The 19,887-nt window shown below is 49.9% G+C and overlaps 1 protein-coding gene across 1 annotated transcript in view; it reads left to right on the top strand.

Moving 5' to 3' along the window:
* The window catches only part of PDE2A (phosphodiesterase 2A), a 178,529-nt gene that overhangs the window by 140,926 nt on the left and 17,716 nt on the right, over positions 1–19,887 (top strand). The window contains exons 7-19 of the mRNA XM_043992733.1: positions 6,438–6,497; positions 6,900–7,068; positions 7,360–7,412; positions 7,796–7,870; positions 7,995–8,036; positions 8,600–8,668; positions 9,051–9,181; positions 12,168–12,279; positions 13,860–13,899; positions 14,044–14,107; positions 15,457–15,529; positions 15,675–15,852; positions 16,084–16,196. Of these exons, the coding sequence (XP_043848668.1) occupies positions 6,438–6,497; positions 6,900–7,068; positions 7,360–7,412; positions 7,796–7,870; positions 7,995–8,036; positions 8,600–8,668; positions 9,051–9,181; positions 12,168–12,279; positions 13,860–13,899; positions 14,044–14,107; positions 15,457–15,529; positions 15,675–15,852; positions 16,084–16,196 (1,179 nt within the window). The remainder of the gene's footprint in view (positions 1–6,437; positions 6,498–6,899; positions 7,069–7,359; positions 7,413–7,795; positions 7,871–7,994; positions 8,037–8,599; positions 8,669–9,050; positions 9,182–12,167; positions 12,280–13,859; positions 13,900–14,043; positions 14,108–15,456; positions 15,530–15,674; positions 15,853–16,083; positions 16,197–19,887) is intronic.

The following is a 19,887-nucleotide window of genomic DNA, read 5'->3' as shown; positions in this document are numbered from 1 at the left end:
CAGGGCTGGTGCTTTATCCACTGCGCCACCTAGCTGCCCCCGTCAGTGTTTCTTTATGTGTGTAAATCTGTGAATGGCAGACAGACACTTAAGGCCATGGGACATCAGAATGTGAACTCACTGTGAGAAGTGCTTGTTTCATTCTTGCACTTGCATCCCCAGGGCTTGGTATACAGTAGGTGCTTAATGAATACCTGCCAATTGTTTGATTGATGGATGTCCCAGCCAAGACTTTGGTCCCTGAGTTGGCCCCATTTTATCGCTCCCCACTCCCTAGGCATTGTTCCTTCTGCCCTGGCTAGGAGATCTGGTAGCAGAGAGGAGACCCAGAGCTGAGCAAGGAGGAGAATAGAAGATCCTAACTGGGATGAGCCCAGCACTGTATGTAAATCACATGCAAATGAGACTGTGGTATTCCCCACAGTCCCTGGCCCAGCCACCTGCTCCTGTAGGAGTCACAGATGGTGCCCACCAAGGGGCCATCTTTACCCACTAACCATCCCTGGGGGTAGGGAGGAAAAGGAAGGCTTTCTCCCACTGCCCCTTCCAAGCCCCAGCCTTAACTCCCATCCCTCCATAGTGATTATGGCAGCCTCTTTCTCAGCATCTCCCCTCCCTCTTCCTGCATTCCAGACCAGAGTCATCTTTCTTTGGCCATCTCTGACCATTTGCCCTTCCTGAACAGGAGGAGCCTGATGTGGCTCCCCACAGCCCATGGAAGAAGCTTTAGACTCCAGTCTAGCATTTGAGGCTCTTCACAGTCTGGTCCTTTCCTTTCTGCATCCTTGTAAACAATGAGGCTTTTCCAACCAGACCCATACCCCTCTTGATGCTTTTCCTCAAGCCATCCCTCTTCCATGGATGTCATCTTCCCTCCCGTCTTGAGTGTTTCCATTCTTTAAGACCTAATTCAGGCCTTACCTCCTCCAGGAAGCCATCCCTGGCCACGCCAGTGACTTGTTCCTTATCTGAACCCTTCTACACTTCAGCCAAAAACTATTATGAGTACAGATCCTTGTATTCAGCACTGGTGATAGGGTTGCAAAGATGAAGTGAGCTCCTGCCCTCAAATAGCAGAAGCGCTGGATCCAGTATCACAAAAATCTGGGTTCAAATCCCAGCCTTGCTACTTAATACCTGTATCACCTTGAATAAGTCCCTTCCTCTTTCTTGGCCTCAGTTTCTTCATCTATAAAATGAGAAAGGTTATCTCTAAGGCAGAGTTTCTAAACTGGGGTCCATGAATCTGCTTTAAAAATATCTTGGGAACTTGACACTTACTAGCTATGTGACCCCGGGCAATTAACTTAACCCTCATTGCCCTGCCCAGAAAAAAACAACACATTGCTAGCCTAAAATATCTTGGGAGCAGCTAGGTGATGCAGTGGATAAAGCACTGGCCCTGGATTCAGGAGGACCTGAGTTCAAATCCAACATCAGACACTTGACATACTAGTTGTATGACCTTGGGCAAGTCACTTAACCCCCATTGCCCCGAAAAAAAATTTAAAAGTACAAAATAAACACTAATTTAAAAAAAATCTTGATATGTGTATTTCAATATAATTGGTTTCCTTGCTAAATCTTATGGATTTTGTTTTATGCATTTAAAGAAGTTATTCTGAGAAAGGGTCCATGGGATTCACCAGATTGCCCAGGAAGTCTGGGATACAAAAAAGGTTGAGAACTCCTGCTTTGAGGCCTCTTGTGGTCCAAATCTCAGAGAGAAGCAGTAGAAATCACAGTAGATCTGAAGTTGGGAGAGACCTAGGTTCAAATTTTGTCTCTGACACTCTGTGATCATGGGCAAGCCATTTAATTTTGCTGAGCCTCACTTTCCTTCATCTTTAAAATAGAGAATAAAAGTCATTAAAATATGTAAATATACATGTAGTACCCATCTCCTCAATGTTGGATGGCTTCAAGTTATGGACTACTACAGTTTTTCTGAAGATTTGAAATTGAAGATCACCCAGAAGACAATGGAGGGGGACATGGTGGGTATGAGTGGGCTATAACCAGGGGTGTGCTGATAAATGTGTAACAACCAGTTTGCCCAAACTGCAGGCTATAGTTTAAATTTTAATATACATTATTTTCATTTTCTCCCTATCACTGTAAGTCTATACAGTCAACAAAACAATAAACCAAGGCCAGACTGGTAATATTTGCTGATTTCCGAGGTGTGAAATGCTCACACTGAAAGTTTAACAGTTGGCTCTCAGGAGTCAGGACAAGCTGGCTCGCCCATACATACCCTTGGCTCTAACATATCCACTGGAGGAATTAGGAAGGGAAACCGTAGTAAAGGATCTTCTCAATGAAATGTATGAGTCAGAAGGTGGCCTGGTCATGTGGGGAGGGCTCAGGCTGACCCACGGACAATACACATGCACTGATAGTGTCCTTACAGTGTCAAGAGGAAGGCAGCCAACTTGTTGAGTGGACTCCTTATAGAGAACTTATGGGAAGACATGGGTAAGAGTTACTTAGAATGCACAGGAAAGGATAGATTTTGATCAGCATCGGGGCAGCTAGATGGTGCAGTAGATAGAGCACCAGCCCTGGATTCAGGAGGACCTGAGTTCAAATCCAGCCTCAGACACTTAACAGTTACTAGCTGTGTGACCCTGGGCAAGTCATTTAACCCCAATTGCCTCACCAAAAAAAAAAAAAAAAGATTTTTATCAGCATCATTAGAAGGAATAACTGCATCCAGGAGAGAGCATAATCATGAGAATATTTGAGTACCCCACCTCCACTAAAGGTTATTGTGAGGATCAACTGTATATCAAGTTCTAGGAAAGAAAGATTGTTATTGTTAGGGTCCTGAATGGGGGGGAGATCAGTCAATCATTTAGTCAATCAATAAGCATCTATTAAGTGCCTCCTTGTGCTGTGCTAAGCACTAGCTATACCAAGAAAGGCAAAAGCCAGTCCCTGCTCTCAAGGAGCTCACAGTCTAGTGGGGGAGACAAGAAGCCATGTCCAAACAAGATCTACACTGGATAAATAGGTGATAATTGATAGAGAAGGAAAAAAAAACCATCCAAATAAGATAATTGATAGAAGGTACTAGCATTAAAGGAGATCAGCAAAGGCTTCTAGTAGAAGGGGAAACTAGCTGGGACCTGAAGAAACGCAGGGAAGCTGGGCAAGGGCACAGAAAAGGAGAATGTGATGTAGGGCATGATAAGGGCAAACCCAGCCCCTCATACTTTTTCAGTGGGCTGCCTCCTACAATCATTGGAGGTCTTCCTACAGAAGCTGGGTGCCTGTCTGGGAGGTTGTATCAAGGATGCCTACCCAGGAGCATTGAAGGTCCCATTCAATTCCTGAGATTCTGTAATTCTACGAAAGCCCGAGGCAAAACGATGTGAGGAATTAGAGCTCACTCTCATCTGGATGGATCTGGGAAGGCTTCATGTTAGATGCAGGGCTTGAGTTAGTTAGGCTTTGATTTTTTTGGGGGGGAGGGGGGAGGCAGTTGGGGTTAAGTGACTTGCCCAGGGTCACACAGCTGGTAAGTGTTAACTGTCTGAGACTGGATTTGAACTCAGGTCCTCCTGAATCCAGGGCCAGTGCTCTATCCGCTGCGCCACCTAGCCGCCCTGAGTTAGTTAGGCTTTGAAGAATAGAAGAAGGGCGGCTAGGTGGCATAGCGGATAAAGCATTGGCCCTGGATTCAGGAAGACCTGAGCTCAAATCCGGCCTCAGACGCTTGACACCTACCAGCTGTGTGACCCTGGGCAAGTCACTTAACCCCCATTGCCCCGCAAAAAAAAAAAAAGAAAAGAAAAATGAAGAAATAGATGGATGTCAGGGGAGAAGAGGAGGGAGTGCCTGCCCGATGTGGGAATTCTGCCTGTGAATCCTGTGTATGGAAAGGAGAGAGCAGGATGAGATCTGGAAACCAAAGGCCTGCTTTGGCTGCCCATGAGAGTGTCAAAAAGGGAGTTCTGGGAAAATGAGATTGGAAAAGGGGTCTGGAAGCAGGAGGACTTTGAATGCCAGGCTAAGGAGTTTGTTCATCCCTACTGGGAGAGCAGTAGGGAGCCCATGAAGTTTACAGAGCAGAAAAGTTACACGATCAGACTTAGAGGTAAGGAAGCTTCATCTGGCACAAGTCTGATCATGTCTGTCCTTACTCTCTGCAGTAATTAAAGCGTGCACTGTGCTAAATTCAGTGCTGATGTGGCTAGGGAGGCCTCTGGGATGGGTATAAAGACCAGGACATCCCCATCTTTCCTCTTATCTTCTTGGGGAAGAGCATGGGGCACATATTCTGCAGGGACATCGGGATGAAGGTGAGATGGGCCATGGAGGAGGGACCCCCAGGAGAGCGGTGACTTCACTGGGACAGGGAGGAGGTTAAGTATGTGAAAGAGTAGCCTGCGGAAGAGGGTTGGCCTTGAGAGGCTCTAACTGGGATGCTGCTGAGGTGGATTTCAGCCTAGTGTGAGGAATAAAATGTCGGAATAATTCGAGGTGTTCATATATCGAATGGGCTGCCTCGGGAGGAAGTGAATCCCTGGAAGTTTCTAGTGGGAGGCTGGATGAACACTCCCTTGCCAGCGTGGCAGGATCCCCATGCAGGTTGTCTGCTCCATCCTTTTTGGGATTTTGAGAAGAAAGGCTCCGGGCGATTATTGGAGAGGAGGGGAGAAGAGGGAAGCCAATGGAGAAGGAAAGAAGGTACTCTATAGCCTCAACTAGATAGTCCTGAATTTGCCCCTCTCCCCTCTCCCAGCTCAGACCCTGTGGTCTCCACTCTCCACCTTTAAACATCACACAGCTCCTTTCCAGTCCAGCCTAATGTCCTCTCTAGGCTTTTAGCTGGGCACTGGACAAAGTCATCCCCCGGCTGGGCTACCGACCTGGGATCCCAAAAGATCTCAATAGGTTGATGAAAAAACATATAACTGGGATAAGTATAAACGCTTGCCTTTGGGTTAAAACAATATTGATTACACTTAAGTACAGGATCAGGAAAATGTGGTTAGATGGTAGTTCCTGTTTTAAAAAAAGACCCCAGGGGTCTTAGGTGTCCACAAGATGAGAGGACAGTATGGCAGAGAAGACAACGAGAGCTAGTGTGACATTAGGCAGCATCCAGAAGGAGGGAGGCGATAGTCCTTTTATCTTCTGCTTGGCTCAAACTCATTTGCAATAGTGTGTTTAATTCTGGGAACGCATTTTAGGAATGACATTGACAAATTAGAATGGATTCAGAAGAAGGAGACTGGGCTAGTGAGAAAACAGGCTGTGGGAGGGTAGACAGGAGGAACTAGAAGCTGTGCTTACTTAACCCGGAGAAGGGAAGGTTTAAGAGACACAAGCTAGCTGCCTTCATTTATCTAGGGAGTTCTCAGCACCACCCCCACCCCTTGTGCCCCTTTAACAAGGTAGTAAGTAGCAGAATGGGATTGGAACCTGTCTTCTATCACCTGTCCTTCCAGCTGTTTTGGGTGGCTCCTAAGGGCAGGGCTAGGAACAGCAGGAGCTAAGGGAGGAAAGAGTTACAAGAAGATACATAAAGCCCAATGGCACCTTTCTACCCATCAGAGCTGTCCCATTTTGGAATGATTGCCTCTGGAGGAAGTGAGCTCCCCATTACTAGAGGTATCCAAGCAGAGGCTTCAGGATTCTCCCCCCAACCCCACCACCACCCTCTCTAGGAAAGAGGTTGAACTGGCTGCCCTCTGAATCTGTGGTTCTGTGGTTTTTCAGTTAGACACACACAGAGACCACAGTGACTTCTGGGTCACCAAGTGTTGGAGAGACTGGCAGGCACAAACATACCAGGTGTGCAGATGAAAGGATGCCTTACCTTCTCTTGAGTAGGGCAGCCATGAGCAGGAAGATTCGGTGGTGGTGGTGGGGTGTGTGTGTGTGTGTGTGTGTGTGTGTGTGTGTGTATTGTGTATGTGTTGTGTGTGTATGTGTGTGTACTTGTGTGCATGGAGGGGGATGGTGTTCATGCTTAAATAAACTGGAGAAGAGCAGAAGCAGAGGAGTGAGAGGCAGTGATAAGAATCTCAAAATTAAAATCAGGAGTACTGGGTTGGGATCTTGCCTGGCACCTGATAGTTGCTTAATAAAACTCTCCTTGAATGGAATGAAACACTGGTTTGGATACTTAGAGGTTGTATAACCATAGACAGGTCACAGCACCTCGAGCCTCAGTTTGCTCACCTGTGAAATGGGGATCCGTCTACTTGCACTAAATGTGAATGTTAGTATTATCTCTCTGGATCAGCCTTGGATGGTTTTAGTAGGTGGAATTAATATGAATGGCGGGAGGAAGATTTATAGTAAGTAGGGGACTAGGAGATCTTTTTTTGGTGGGGGGGTGAATTTATGTTGTGGGGAGGCAGTTCCTGAGGGAAGGGGTGGAAAGAGCAGATTGGCTTAGGCAGGGGTCCCTGTTCTTCTAGGTACACTGTGCTCAACTCAGTGAGGGGGATGAGCAGAGCCTGCAGGCCATTGAGAAGCATGTGAGTGGGGTCTGGGAGAGAAGGGCGCCGGGGCCTCTCAGGAAGCCCAGGCCTTTTCTTCAGACTGGACAGCCCAGAGAGTCCAGAGCGGGTGGGATGTGTGTGGGGATGTTGGGGTGGGGCAGGCTGGAGAGGGTGGGGTCAGCCTTGGGTAAAAGGCCAGGAAACACTGACTCTATAGCTGAGCCTTAGGCAAGTACCTTCCTCAGTCTGGGTCACCATCCTCCCTGAGGTCTCCTCAAACTCCCAGTTTCTTGCCAGACTTTTGGGGTCCTGGGAGAAGAGAGGGAGGGTGTTGTCCACATAGAGATAGGGATGTCTGGAAGGGAGGGATAGGAATGGCTGGTGTTTAGGGTCCCTGGGGTCCTGATGCCGCCCCTCATTTCCAGCCTCTCCCCCCAGACACTGGTGGCCCTGAAGAGGCTGCGGACCCTGCAGCAGCGTCAGCCCCGCCCTCGGCCGGTGCCAGAGCCCTCTTCCCCGCCCACCTCGCTAGCCCGGCCAGATGGGGCAGTGCCCATCGGGACGGGTGGCTACAGTGACCTGGACAGCCGGATTCTGCAGCTGTGTGGTGAGGCAGTGGGGAGCGCTGGGGTGGGACAGAGGAGTGAGGAGTGAGGGGTCAGAGGAGAGGGTCAGGTTTGCAAAACAGATCTTAGAGCTCAGGCCCAGAACTTGGGAAGAGTTGAGGAGATGGGCCAGAAGCTGAGGGATTAACATTTAAGGGCCAAGAATTATAAGTGTGGGGGTTGGGACAGATGACTGGGATAAGATCCCATGGGATGGGGTGGGGCTGATAGCAGGGGGCAGGGGCAGTCTTTGCCTTTGCCCCCCCCCAACTCTGACTCCCTGCCCTTTACAGGGGAACTCTATGACCTGGACGCCTCTTCCCTTCAGCTCAAAGTACTCCATTATGTGAGTTGGACTGCTTCCCCCTTCCACCCCTCCTAATCTCCATTATGGTCCCCTCCATCCCTTCCCCTTCTCCTGAGCCAGAAGCCTCCAGTCTGGGAGGGGATTCAGGGGTCCTGTCCTCAGGAGGCCTTGGACCTGAGGGCCAGAAAGCTCCTCTCCTTAGAAAGGGTAGAACCCAATTCCGGGAGCCCCTGCGGGAGACAACAGGGGCCTGCAGGCATTTGGGGAGTCCCCCTTGGCCCCAGGAGGAGTCAGATCATAGAAGGAGGTTAAAGAGGAAAAGCTCCCTGAAGGAGAGGAGTCAATAGGCCCTTCGACCGTGTAGGTGGGAAAGGGTTTGTTTGGGGCCCTGGAGTTAATCTCCTACCCTCTGCCTTCATCAGCTGCAGCAGGAGACTGAGTCCTCAACCTGCTGCCTCCTTCTGGTTTCAGAGGATAACCTTCAGCTCTCCTGCCAGGTAAGTGCTTTGAGAGCCGCAGAGAGACAGTCGACAGGGGCCGCGGCAACAAGCCATGGAGGGGAGGGGGGTCTGCCAGGGCTCCCTGTCCCTTGTTCTCTAACACTACCCATCCTCCCCCCAGGTCATCGGGGACAAAGTGCTTGGAGAAGAAGTCAGTTTTCCGGTGGGTCTCTGGCTCCCAAGGATCTGCTGGGGACGTTGGGGGATCTCTTAGTGATCTACTGGGCTTTGTCGGGGCCCATTTGGGGTATTTTAATCTCCTGGGAGATAGGTTGTTTTTTTATCAAGCCCACCTAGGATCTTAAAGTCTCTAAATGCTGAAGCATCTTATCGTCCAGGACCCCGGCTTTTAGGAGAGGGGGCTCTTTTAGCATTTCTCCAGCCCTCACTTCCTTGAAGACCTATTGGAACCTGTTAGACGATTTTCTGATCGATCAGCACCTTCCAGGAACTCTTGGGCAGTGGTTCTGAGTGTTGTTCGAGGCTCTCTGCAGGCAGGGAGAGGATCTTTGTCAGGAAGGGCCCCAGAGCTCCCTGCTTGGGGATAGCTGGGCTAACAAGGACCAGAGGCTTCTGCCCCACCTAAGGCTGGGTCACCCTCCCCTGTCTAGACTGACCGTGGAGGACGGATCCCCCTCCTCCCACCTCCCACATACTGACTCTGTGTGTGTGTGTGTGTCTCTCTCTCTCTCTTTTGCTTTGTCTTTCTGTCATTCTCCCTTTCAGATGACCGTGGGGCACCTGGGCCAGGTGGTGAAGAACAAGGAATCCATCACACTGAAGGACCTCACTTCAGTGAGTGACGTTTCCTGGGCATGTACTGGGTGTGGGTGGGGGGGTGGGTTGAGCTGCTTTTCCCTCGAGTGGGAGATCCCCCTACTTTCCTGATGCCCTGGGGAGGAGACAGCAGAGGATCCCCAACACTTTCCCCCATTTCCCTGCCCCTCCTGCTTCCCAGAGCTGCCTCTAGAACAGAGCCAGCCTCATTCTCATTTCCCCCAGAGGAAACTGAGGCCCTAAGAGGGGGGCAAGGTCTAAGGTCCCACTGTGAATGGACGGTTGAGTTGGGTAGGAATAGAACTCGGATCTCCCGACTCCCAACCCAGAGAACTAAGACTGTTGTATCTGGAGGTATCTGGGCTCTTGCCGCTCACCAGTGTTTGCCTCTGCTCTGCAGGAAGAGGTAACACAGCTGCAGAACCTCGTGGGATGTGAACTGCAATCCATGCTCTGCGTCCCTGTCATCAGTCGGGCTACAAATCAGGTGGTCGCCTTAGCTTGCACCTTCAACAAGCAGGGAGGAGAGACGTGAGTCCTGATGGCCTGTGGAGGCTGAGGCTGGGAGGGAAGCTAAAGAGAGGTGCAGGCTGGCACCCTCTAGTGGTGGCCTCTTGTTGCATGGGAGGGGCACCACTTGTTCTTCAGAGGTCAGGAAGGAGGAAGCGGGATGACGGGTGGGAAGTTGGTACTGGGTGGTTTGTCGCACAGAAGGTTGTGGCCAGTGAGGCTGTGGGTTGCTTGACCTCACTGGCTATATCCAACATCTACCCTTCCTCCTACCCCAGACCCATATGCAAATTCCAGATAATCCCAAATTATCCTACTTGGTTGTGTCCTCTCTGTATTACTCAGGCCAATTTATGCCCAATTTCCGACACTCCAACTGTTGTCAGTGATTACTTAAAGGTGACACAGCCTCAGGGACTTCTGAGCCTGAGCCAAAGTAAAAAGCAAGGGAGAGTGAGCTCCTAGAACTTGGAATATCAGAGCTGGGGGAAAGGAAGGACCTCAGGACATAGAGTAGAAGATGCCTTAGAACAGGCAGTGTTCCAACCAACCTAGTCTATATCCTCATTTTACAGTTGGGGTTTTTCAGCCTCAAGGAGAGAAGTGACTTACCCAAAGTCACACAGGTGGTAAATTTCAGAGCTGGAATTTGAACTCGGGTCTCCTGGCTCTAAATCTGGCTCTTTCAAATCTACAAAGATGGAAAGGATGCAGCCCAGAACCAAACACCCTACTTGTGAGGCAGCAAGTACGGGAGAGGAGAGAGCCCCTGACCTGGGAGTCAGGTGACTTGGCTTCTTAGTCCTGGCTCTGCCACTAAGCTGCAGTGTGTGACCTTGGGCAAGTCTTTTCCCTTCCTCTGAGCCTCAGTCTCTTATATCCCTTCTGGCTCTGAGAGTCTGATAAGTGATGGGTATGCTGCTTGGGGTCAGGGCCCCAGAGATGGCATCTGGGAGGGAGGCCTTGGAGAGATGACCAGGGTACATCTGAACAGAATGAGTTCAGAGCTCAGAGCAGGGAAAACAGTGATAAGGAGAGTGGCCTGATCCCCAGTCAAATTGCCAATCCCAGGGCAGCTAGGTGGCACAGTGGATAGAGCACCAGCCCTGGATTAAGGAGGACCTGAGTTCAAATCCAGCCCCAAACACTCTTGACACTTTAGGCCTTAAGAGCAAGAGTGCACAGGATATTTGGGGGGCAGAACCATCCATTTTGGTGAAATGTGAATTAAAGCTAGAAAGAGCTTTGAATGCCAGGAAAAGGGGAATGAACTTTACTCAGTAGAAAATGGGAGGCCACTGAAAGGTTTTGAGCAGAGGAAGGATTCCCTTACACAAGAACTAAGGAAAATTAGCCTGGAAGTTTGTACAGAGCGGCTTGGAGGGAGAAAGAGAGGAGGTGGGTAGAGGCAAGAAGGCCTGTAGTTAAATAATAGCTGAAATGTGGTGATGGGGACCTGGACTCTTGTCATAGCCCTGGAGGAAGGAGAGGAGGGGGCAGAGGAGAGAGGGGGTATTAGCAGGGCCTGGTAACTTATTGGATATGAGAAGCGAGGGCGGGAGGAATCCTAGAGTATACCCACATTTCCAAACAGTGGATAATAATAATAATTTGGATGGCATTTAGCCAGGGCTTTAAGGTTTGAGAAATGCTTGATCCTCTCAACAACCCCATAAAGTAGGTGCTATTGTTATCTTCATTTGACAGATGAGGAAACTGAGGTTGGTAGGGGTTAAGTGACTTGCTCAGGGTCACAGTGTCTGAGGTGGGATTTGAACTTGGGATTTTTGAACTACAGCTAACTACAGTTAGCTGAAGAGTAGAACCAACAACGGAAGGAGGCAGTGGTTTTAGGGGAAAGATATTAGTTCAGGAATTCTGGGAAAACAGCAAGCTAAGGAATCCAGCTTCAGGGGGACTGAGCAGCAGACATTGGTAGCCAAATCTTGTTGCTCACGGTACTGAAGTGTTGGGTGATGAGAGGGGCAGTGGCCTGTTGGGGGCAGAGGCTGGGGCAGACATGCAGAGGGAAGGAGATGGAGAAGAGGACAGGCTGCTCCAAAACCTTGGCCCCCCATAGAGTGGTAAAGTCATCATCTGGGGTGGGAGGACCTGGGTTTGAATCTTGGCTGCCCTTACTAGTATGTTACACTGGACTAATTACTTAGCCTTTCTGGGCCTCTGTTTCCTTCTCTGAAAAGCGAGGGGGATGGGCAATGTGATTGTTGAGGTTCCTTTGAGCTCTTGAGGCTGGGAGCTGTGATGTAGCCAGCTCCCCACAGCTGGCTCTCCTGATGATCTATCATCTGGCCGTGGGATTGAATTACTGACCCTGGAGGATTTGGGACCAATCTTGTTAGGCGAGAAGCCGGCTCTCATTAGCCCGGGCGGGCGCCTTGCTGGACCGTCCCTAATCACCCTGCTTCCCTGGACACATTAGGATTGATGGGGAGCTCTGTGGCTCAGCAGGCGGGGGGGGGGGGGGGGGTTGGCCGAGGGCAGCGCGGGGACAGACAGGAAGGATGGGCTTAGTGAGGAGGACCGGTCACTTGCAGGAAATGCCTCCCTCCCTCCCACTTCCCAGTCTGGGCCAGAGGTGAAACAGGGCCCTGCCCTCAGTCCAGGAGGCCCTCGTTGGGCCAGGGGAGGGAAGGGAATCAGGCAGCCCCCAGTCTAAGGGAAAGTGGGGTGGGGGCGGGATCCTGGACTGATGGAGGAGGTGGGACATGGATCCTTCCAGACTGTGGGAGACACTTGGGTAAATGACTGATAAACAGAGTGGGGCCCTCGGATGGAGAGTAAGGATGGTGGCCCACCTGGCTGGGGTTGCATCAAGGAAGGATCCTAGGAGAGGTAAGGATAGCTCCTGGTTTAAAGGGAGCAGTGCTGGGGGCTCCACACTGTGCAGGCATACTGGAGGTGCTCAATAAGTGCTGGCTGCTTGACATGGCCTTGGTGTGCCCCCCCAGCTCTCCCTCTCCCAGCCTGCCCCTCTCCTTCCTGGCAGGTACACAGATTGGGATGAGCACAAGATCCTCCACTGTTTCTGCTACACGGCAACTGTGCTGACCAGCACCTTGGCCTTCCAGAAAGAGCAGAAGCTCAAGTGCGAGTGCCAGGTGAGCCCTGCTGCTCCCATTCCTCAGCCCCAGAGTCACCCAGGGTCGCTGTCCCAGCCTCCCCTTCCTGGGCTTCACCCCTCCCCCTTTCACCTTATTATTCTCCCCCTCTCTTGCCTCCCCTTCCCCTTCCTCCCCTTCTCCATCCTCAGCTTTGTTTTCTTACTCTGTTCTCTCCTTCCCACCTTCATCTTCTTAGTTCTCACCTTCGTGATTCCCTATGATTGAGGCTGACCAAAGGTCTGTTCTAGGCAGGTCAATTTCTTGATGCTATATAGACCAGACCTTTAAGAGAATGTCAGAGCGGGGATCTTGGAACACAGAACATCAGAGCCGGGAGGGACCTTAGAACACAGCATATCAGAAGTAGAAGGGACCTTAGAACATAGAATATCAGAAGTAGAAGGGCCCTTAGAACACAGAATATCAGAAATAGAAGGGCCCTTAGAACCCAGAATGTCAGAGCTGGGAGGGCCCTTAGCACAAAGAAAATAGAATCTTAGAGCTAGCAGAGACAATAAAGATCCCAGAATTCAACCTCCTAATCTTTACAAAGGAGGGAATAGAGGGCCAGAGAGGGGAATGGGTTCCCCTAAAGTCCCACAGCGAGTCACTGGCACATCAGGGTTTCTGCCTGTCACTCCAGGGACTCTTTGGCAAGACATTCCTGTCCAGTGACTATGTGCACCTAGGTGAAGCAGCCTCCCTCCCCTAGCAGCAACATTGCCCTGTGACTTTGGGGCCAGTGGGCTGGAATCTTGGTGCCGCTGCTCCCTCTGGTGGTCACTGTTAGGTGCTGCATAAAGATGTTAGTGAATACACAGGCATATGTATATTTACATATGTGTGTATATGAATATGTGTGCATACACGTACATATACACATACCCATCCATCCACCCACCTATCCATCCATCCATCACTCCATCCCTCCCTCCGTCCATCCATCCCTCCTTCCATCCCTCCCTCTATCCCCTTTCATTGACTTACAGAATGTCAGAGCTGGAAGAGACCTTAGAGATTGTTTTCTCCAACCTCCTCATTTTACAGAGGAGGACTCTGAGGCCCAAAGGAGGAGAAGGCCTTGGCTGAGGTCACATAGCAAATTGATGGCTGGGTTGGGATGAGAATCTGAGATTCTTGATTTTCAGTCCAGGACTCTTTCCACTAAACATGTGATCAAGGAAGACCTGTGTTCAAATACAGCCTTGGTCACTTAACTAGATGTGTGTCTTTGGGCAAGTCACTTAACCTCTGCCTGCTTTGGTTTCTTCATCTGTAAAATGGGTTTAATATTAGCACCTTCCAGTTGGCTGTGATTTTAGAATGAGATATTTATAAAGTGTTTTGCAAACCTTAAAGTACTATGTAAATGCTAGTTTTATTATTATCATCATCATCAGAGGTCAGGATGAATCTCTCAGACTCAGAGGACTGAAGGCTGACAGTGAAGGAAGAGGAAGCATTGTTGTAGCTGTTGAGGGCTTTTTGGAGCCTTCTGGTTTAGAAGCTGGGGGCTAGACATGATATCTTGAGACTAAAATCCCTGTTTTCCCCCCTTCCTCTTCACTTCTTTCTAGGCTCTCCTCCAAGTGGCAAAGAACCTCTTCACACACTTGGGTGAGTCTCCTCTCTCCATCAGCTCTAGATGTGGGCAGGGATGAGGCTGGGCATGGGGAGGGGAGGCTTTGGGAGGGAGGGAAGCCAGGGCCCCGTCCCTTAGCACAGAAACCCAGCATCACTCTGTGAATCTACACCCCCCAGATGACGTATCTGTCCTGCTCCAAGAAATCATCACAGAAGCCCGGAACCTCAGCAATGCAGAGATGTGAGTGAAGTGCTCCAGGGACAGGGATGTGGGTCCTGTCAGGGCATGTGTTTAGGAGAGTATAGGTCAAGGCTTCTTATCCCTTTTTGTGTGTCAGGGACAGTCAGGGGGAGCCCATGAACTCTTTCTCAGACACAAGTTCTTAAAATACATATGATTGCAGAGGAAACCAGTTATCTTAAATACAGTTATTAAAACATTTTAATAAGAGCTCATGGATCCGAGGTTAAGAATCCCTGAGAAATCCAACTTCTTCCTTTTACAGAGGAGGAAACTGAGACCCAGAGAAATTCAGTGACTTACCCAAGGTCTCACAGAAGATAGGTTAGGAGAGCTGAAGCAAGGAGGTGGGAGGGTGATAGCTGGAAGATGCCTGCCTCTCTCCTTCCCCTCTTCCCCTCATCTCTCTCCTCTAAGAATGACAAGCTCTTCCCCAATAGAACCCTTGATCAGTCTTGAAACACTCCCAGGGAAGGCCTGTTTTGTTTGCTGGCTGCAGGCAGCTTGTGAGGAACGTGTAACCCCAGAGGGGTGTAGTCTGAGGGGTTAAAGGACAAACTAATTCCATTTGATAACTCTATTCTCTCTCCCTTTTGGGAGGAGAGAGTGCCACTGTCTAGTGGGAATGTGGGTGGAGAACTCCCAACCTTCCAGCAATTGGCAGGCTTCCTCTGCCGCTGCTTCCTTTGTGAACAAACCCTAGAAAACAGACTTTTGTAGGTAGAAGGGACCTTAGAACAGAGAATGTCAGTTGTAATTGTATGGAGTCAAAGGAAAGAGTGGATGCCAGGTTCGTAACAGGACACTTGAACCTGGCATCCCCTGACATCTTTCCCCTGACAAGTCTGTTTCTAGGGTGTCCTGTTACAGAGGTAAGTGCCGGAGAAGGGTAGATAGAAGCTTAGGGAGCCAAGTACGGTGGGTGGGTAGGGGTCCAAGAAGGTCCTTGGGACTTGGAGAGTTTAGATGGATCGCTGGCGCTGAGGAATTTTAGATCAGGAGATGGGAAGCCCTGGGATCATCTCTAATGTGGAGCTGGTGCAGGGTCAGCAGTCAGATGGGGATCTGTGAGGTCTGAGGCCTGAGATGGGATCTTGTGCTCAGCTCTGGCCTGGAATTGGGGTCCACGCCGTCATCAGGATATTGCTCAGAGCTGCTGCCTTCCGGGCCCCTTAGCTCAACTGCCCAGCTCTCCTTGCTGTGAGGTCATTCATCTGAAATCAATGAGGGAGGTTTAATGAACACCTCCGTGAGTCCTGCACTCTCTCAATAATTAGCTTCTATTCCCAGGAGTGCCTGGGTAAGGCGGGAAGGTCAGGGACCTTCCTTACCCTTTGGCCTCCCCACAGCTGCTCCGTGTTCCTATTGGATCAGAATGAGCTGGTGGCCAAGGTGTTTGACGGCGGCGTTGTAGATGATGAGGTAAGGGCTTGTTGGGGGTGGGGGCTTGGAGGGGGACACACGAGGATGGAGATTGTGATCAGGGAGGCCCTGCAGGGGTGCTGATAGTTCCTGACTGGTAGACCCTGGAACTCACACCTCATTCCTCTTGGCCTGGTTTGCCCAGAGCTACGAGATCCGCATCCCCGCTGACCAAGGCATCGCAGGTCATGTGGCCACCACAGGCCAGATCCTGAACATCCCAGATGCCTATGCGCATCCCCTGTTCTATCGAGGTGTGGACGACAGCACGGGCTTCCGCACCCGCAACATACTCTGCTTCCCTATCAAGAATGAAAACCAAGGTATGTGTAGCTTGTGCTCTCTCGGCCCCTTCCCGGCCCATGGGAGCTGTGTGGGGAGGGGGGGCTCTCAGAGGACCACAGGGATTAGCTCTGGCCCATGGGAGTGGGACTATGGGAGGGGAGGAGTCAGGGCCCCAGGGACTCCAGGACCCTCTGGGGTGTGAATGTTGGGAATAAAGGGGAGGAGGGAGGATGTCCTCCACTCAGCCCCATTTCTACCCATTCCTCCAGAGGTGATCGGTGTGGCCGAGCTGGTGAACAAGATCAACGGCCCTTGGTTCAGCAAGTTTGATGAGGACCTGGCCACAGCCTTTTCCATTTACTGTGGTATCAGCATCGCTCATGTGAGCCCTGCCCCCAGCCCCCTCCCTACTCCCAGCTCCTTCTAGTTCTTCTCCTCTGAGTCCCCCCATCCCAAGTCTCTCTCAGGCCCTCATTATCTCCCTTGTCTCCTAGACCCAAGGTTGTCCCCTAAACTAAGAGTGGGAAAACCCATGAACCAGTCCCAACTGTGCTACTGACCTTTCTGTGTGATCTTGGACAAGTCACTTCTCTTAGGGACTCCATCTTCATGAAATGAGGATAATTATCATTTCAGTAGTGGGTGATAAAGTTTCTCATGCCAATATTCAAAGCTGGAGAAAAAGAGTCCAGACCAGATATTTGCTCGTAAGATGGAATTTAATAGGTATAAATATAGTTCTGCATTTGGATTCAATAATCAACTCCACAACAACAGGGTTAGGAGGAGTGTAAGTCAGCAAACATCTCCTTATGTGTGAAAAATACTTTATTAGATGATGGGAATTAAAAGACAAAAAAAAAAAATCTCCCAACAAGCCTGGATTCTAAAGCATGGGAATAAACAACATTTGGGGAGTGCGAGAGCTCTAAGAATTGGTGGGATGAGGGTGGACTTCTTGCAGGAGGTGGTATCCAAGCTGAACCTCAGGGAAAGAGGTGTGGTGAGAAAAACCTTTTTTGTGTGAAAAATATCTGGAGGTTTTAACAATGTGATCTGGAGACCAGGAATGTTGATGTGATCTTAGACTGAGCACAGTCAGAGTCAGCATGAGAGAGGCACTGGCCTCTGCTAGGGTCAGACCATGGGTGGACTCTTGGATGGGGCCGTATTCTAAGGAGGACATTGACAAACTGGACAATTTCCTGAGGAACATGTCTGGTGCTGAAGAGGGGACTGAAAACTATATTACTTGATGATTGGTTGAGGGAACTGGAGATGTTTAGCCTAGAGAAGGCTTCTGCTTTGGAGTGGTGGAATGTGACATCTGTCTTTCACATTTTCAAAGGGTCGTCATATGGAGGAAGGCTTTGTTCCAGCAGGCAGGATTAGAAGCAGGGGTGTGTTGGGGCCAGATTGAAGGAGCTCCGGAGGGCTGATTGTTAAATGTTCAGTGTGTGCACTTACACCTCGCATATGGGCAAACACTATAAATAAGGGCTAGATTTATTATAGTGTTGATTTTCTAGACTTAAGAAAGCGAGGGAGAAAATGGTAATAATTCAGATTAAATTTACAAGTGTAGGGGCAGCTAGGTAGCACAGTGGATAGAGCACCAGCCCTGGAGTCAGAAAGACCAGAGTTTAAATCCGGCCTCAGACACTTAACACTTAACTAGCTGTGTGACCCTGGGCAAGTCACTCAACCCCAATTGCCTCACTAAAAAAAAAAAAGAAAGACAAGTGTATAGGTATACTTTTTTCTTGCTTTCTGGATAGCCAGTTGTTAAACCCTTTATTGGCACATCCCTGGATAGCAGCCTCCTCATCTCAGCTGCCATCACAGGCCAGTTTTTGTTAATGTATTTCCTAAAACATAACACTTGGCACTGAATATAGTACTCTAGATGTTGTGTGATTGGGCCAGAATATAGTGGGATTTTTACCTCCCTCAGTCAGTCAATGGCCAACAGGTGTTTATTGAGCATTTGTGTGGGGTTTGTGTGTGTGTGTGTGTGTGTGTGTGTGTGTGTGTGTGTGTGTGGTTGCTTGGGTTTTTTTTGGTGAGGCAGTTGGGGTTAAGTGACTTGCCCAGGGTCACACAGCTAGTAAGTATTAAGTGTCTGAGGCTGGTTTTGAACTCAGGTCCTCCTGAATCCATGGCCAGTGCTCTATCCATGGCACCACCTAGCTGCCCCTATTGAGCACTTGTTAACAGGTCAGGGCAGCTGGGTGGGGCAGTGCATAGAGCACTGGCCCTGAAGTTGGGAGGACCTGAGTTGGAATCTCACCTCAGACACTTGCTAGCTGTGTGACCCTGGGGAAGTCACTTAACCCCTAGCATTCGGGGCCATCACCAGCCATCCTGATCTATATCTTGCCACTAGACCCAGATGGCTCTGGAGGAGAGAGTGAGGTTGGTGACTTTGCACAGCCCTCCCTCACTTAAATCCAATTCACTGCAAGTCATCACATCATCCATGTCATGGTGTCATGGTGTCATGGTCCTCTTCGAGTATGAAGAGCAAACAACAACAACAACGACTGCAGGTCAGGCACTGTCCTGAGCTCTGGAGATACAAAAGAAAACACAGCGTCTGTCCTCAAGGAGCTCACAATCTATTGGGGAGATAACACACAAGATACAAAGGAGATGGCAGATCTTCTCATAGGGGGTGGCATTGGTAACTGGAGGGACCGAGGAGGGTCTTTTTCAGGGGAGTCTTGAAGGAAGGTAGGAAAAGTAAGAGGTGAGATGGAGACCATCGCAGACTTGGAGACAGCAAGCACAGGGGCATGAAGCCAGAGGCCACTGTGGAGGTGGAGGGGGGGTGTCGAGAAGACTAGAAGAGTAGGGAGGGGCCAGCTCGTGAGGGGCTTTAAACGCCAAACAAAAGGACGCAATAGGGAGCTGGTGGAGTTTGTTTAGTGGGGCTGTGTGTGTGTGTGTGTGTGTGTGTGTGTGTGTGTGTGTGTGTGTGTGTGTGTGTGTGTGGTGATGAAGGGCAGATTAGAATAGGAAGAAGTGAGGCAGAGAGATCAATTTGAAGGGTATGGTAATAATAGTCCAGGCTAGAGGGAATGAGAGCGTGAGCTAGAATGGTGACCATTTGAGTAAAGAGTAGGGGGCATGGGGGCAGCTGGGTGGTGCAGTGGATAAAGCACCGGCCTTGGATTCAGGAGGACCTGAGTTCAAATCTGGCCTCAGACACTTGACACTTACTAGCTGTGTGACCCTGGACAAGTCACTTAACCCTCATTGTCCCACCAAAAAAACCCAACAACTAATAAATAAAGAAAGAAAGAAAGAAAGAGTAGGGGGCATACAGAAGAGATGTTGTCATGGCAGAAATCATAAGACTTGGCAACAGATTGGATGTATGGACATTGGATACTGCTCTCATTCTCTCTCTCTCTCTCTCTCTCTCTCTCTCTCTCTCTCTCTCTCTCTCTCTCTCTGTCTCTGTCTCTGTCTCTCTCCTTTCCTCCATCCCTCCCTCCCCTTCCCTTCTTCCCTCTCCTGTCTCTCCCTCCATTCCTCTCTCTTGCCTTCTCTCCTCTCTCTCTTTCTCACTCTTCTCTCTCACTTTCTTCTTTCTCTTTCTTTCCTTTTTCCTCCCTCCTCGCTCTCCATTCTCTTTCTCACCTCACACCCCTTTTTTGAGATTGGGTCGCTATCTCCCCAGGCTGGAAATGCAATGGCAAGTGGACTCTATCCCTGCTGATCACCACAGACACCTGAACCTGCTCTCTTTCCTACCTGGGCTGGTTTGAGTCTCCTTGGGCAGCCTGGTGGCCCCCTACTCCCAAGGGCCTCACCAGATAGATACCAGACTTATTGTGGACACCCAGTTGGCTTTAGCCCTACTCTGTGTAGCTCAGAGTTATTGAGCTCAAGAGAATCATCAGCCTTAGCCTCCCCAGTAGCAATGATTATAGGCATACATCATCGTTCTCAGCTCCTTTTGGGGGGGGGGGCAATGGGGGTTAAGTGACTTGCCCAGGGTCACACAGCCAGTAAGTGTCAAGTATCTGAGGCTGGATTTGAACTCAGGTCCTCCTGACTCCAGGGCC

This window comes from Dromiciops gliroides, chromosome 3 (genome assembly GCF_019393635.1).
Source record: "Dromiciops gliroides isolate mDroGli1 chromosome 3, mDroGli1.pri, whole genome shotgun sequence".
Classification (NCBI taxonomy): Eukaryota; Metazoa; Chordata; class Mammalia; order Microbiotheria; family Microbiotheriidae; genus Dromiciops; species Dromiciops gliroides.
This window is presented reverse-complemented; position numbering and strand designations above follow the sequence as displayed.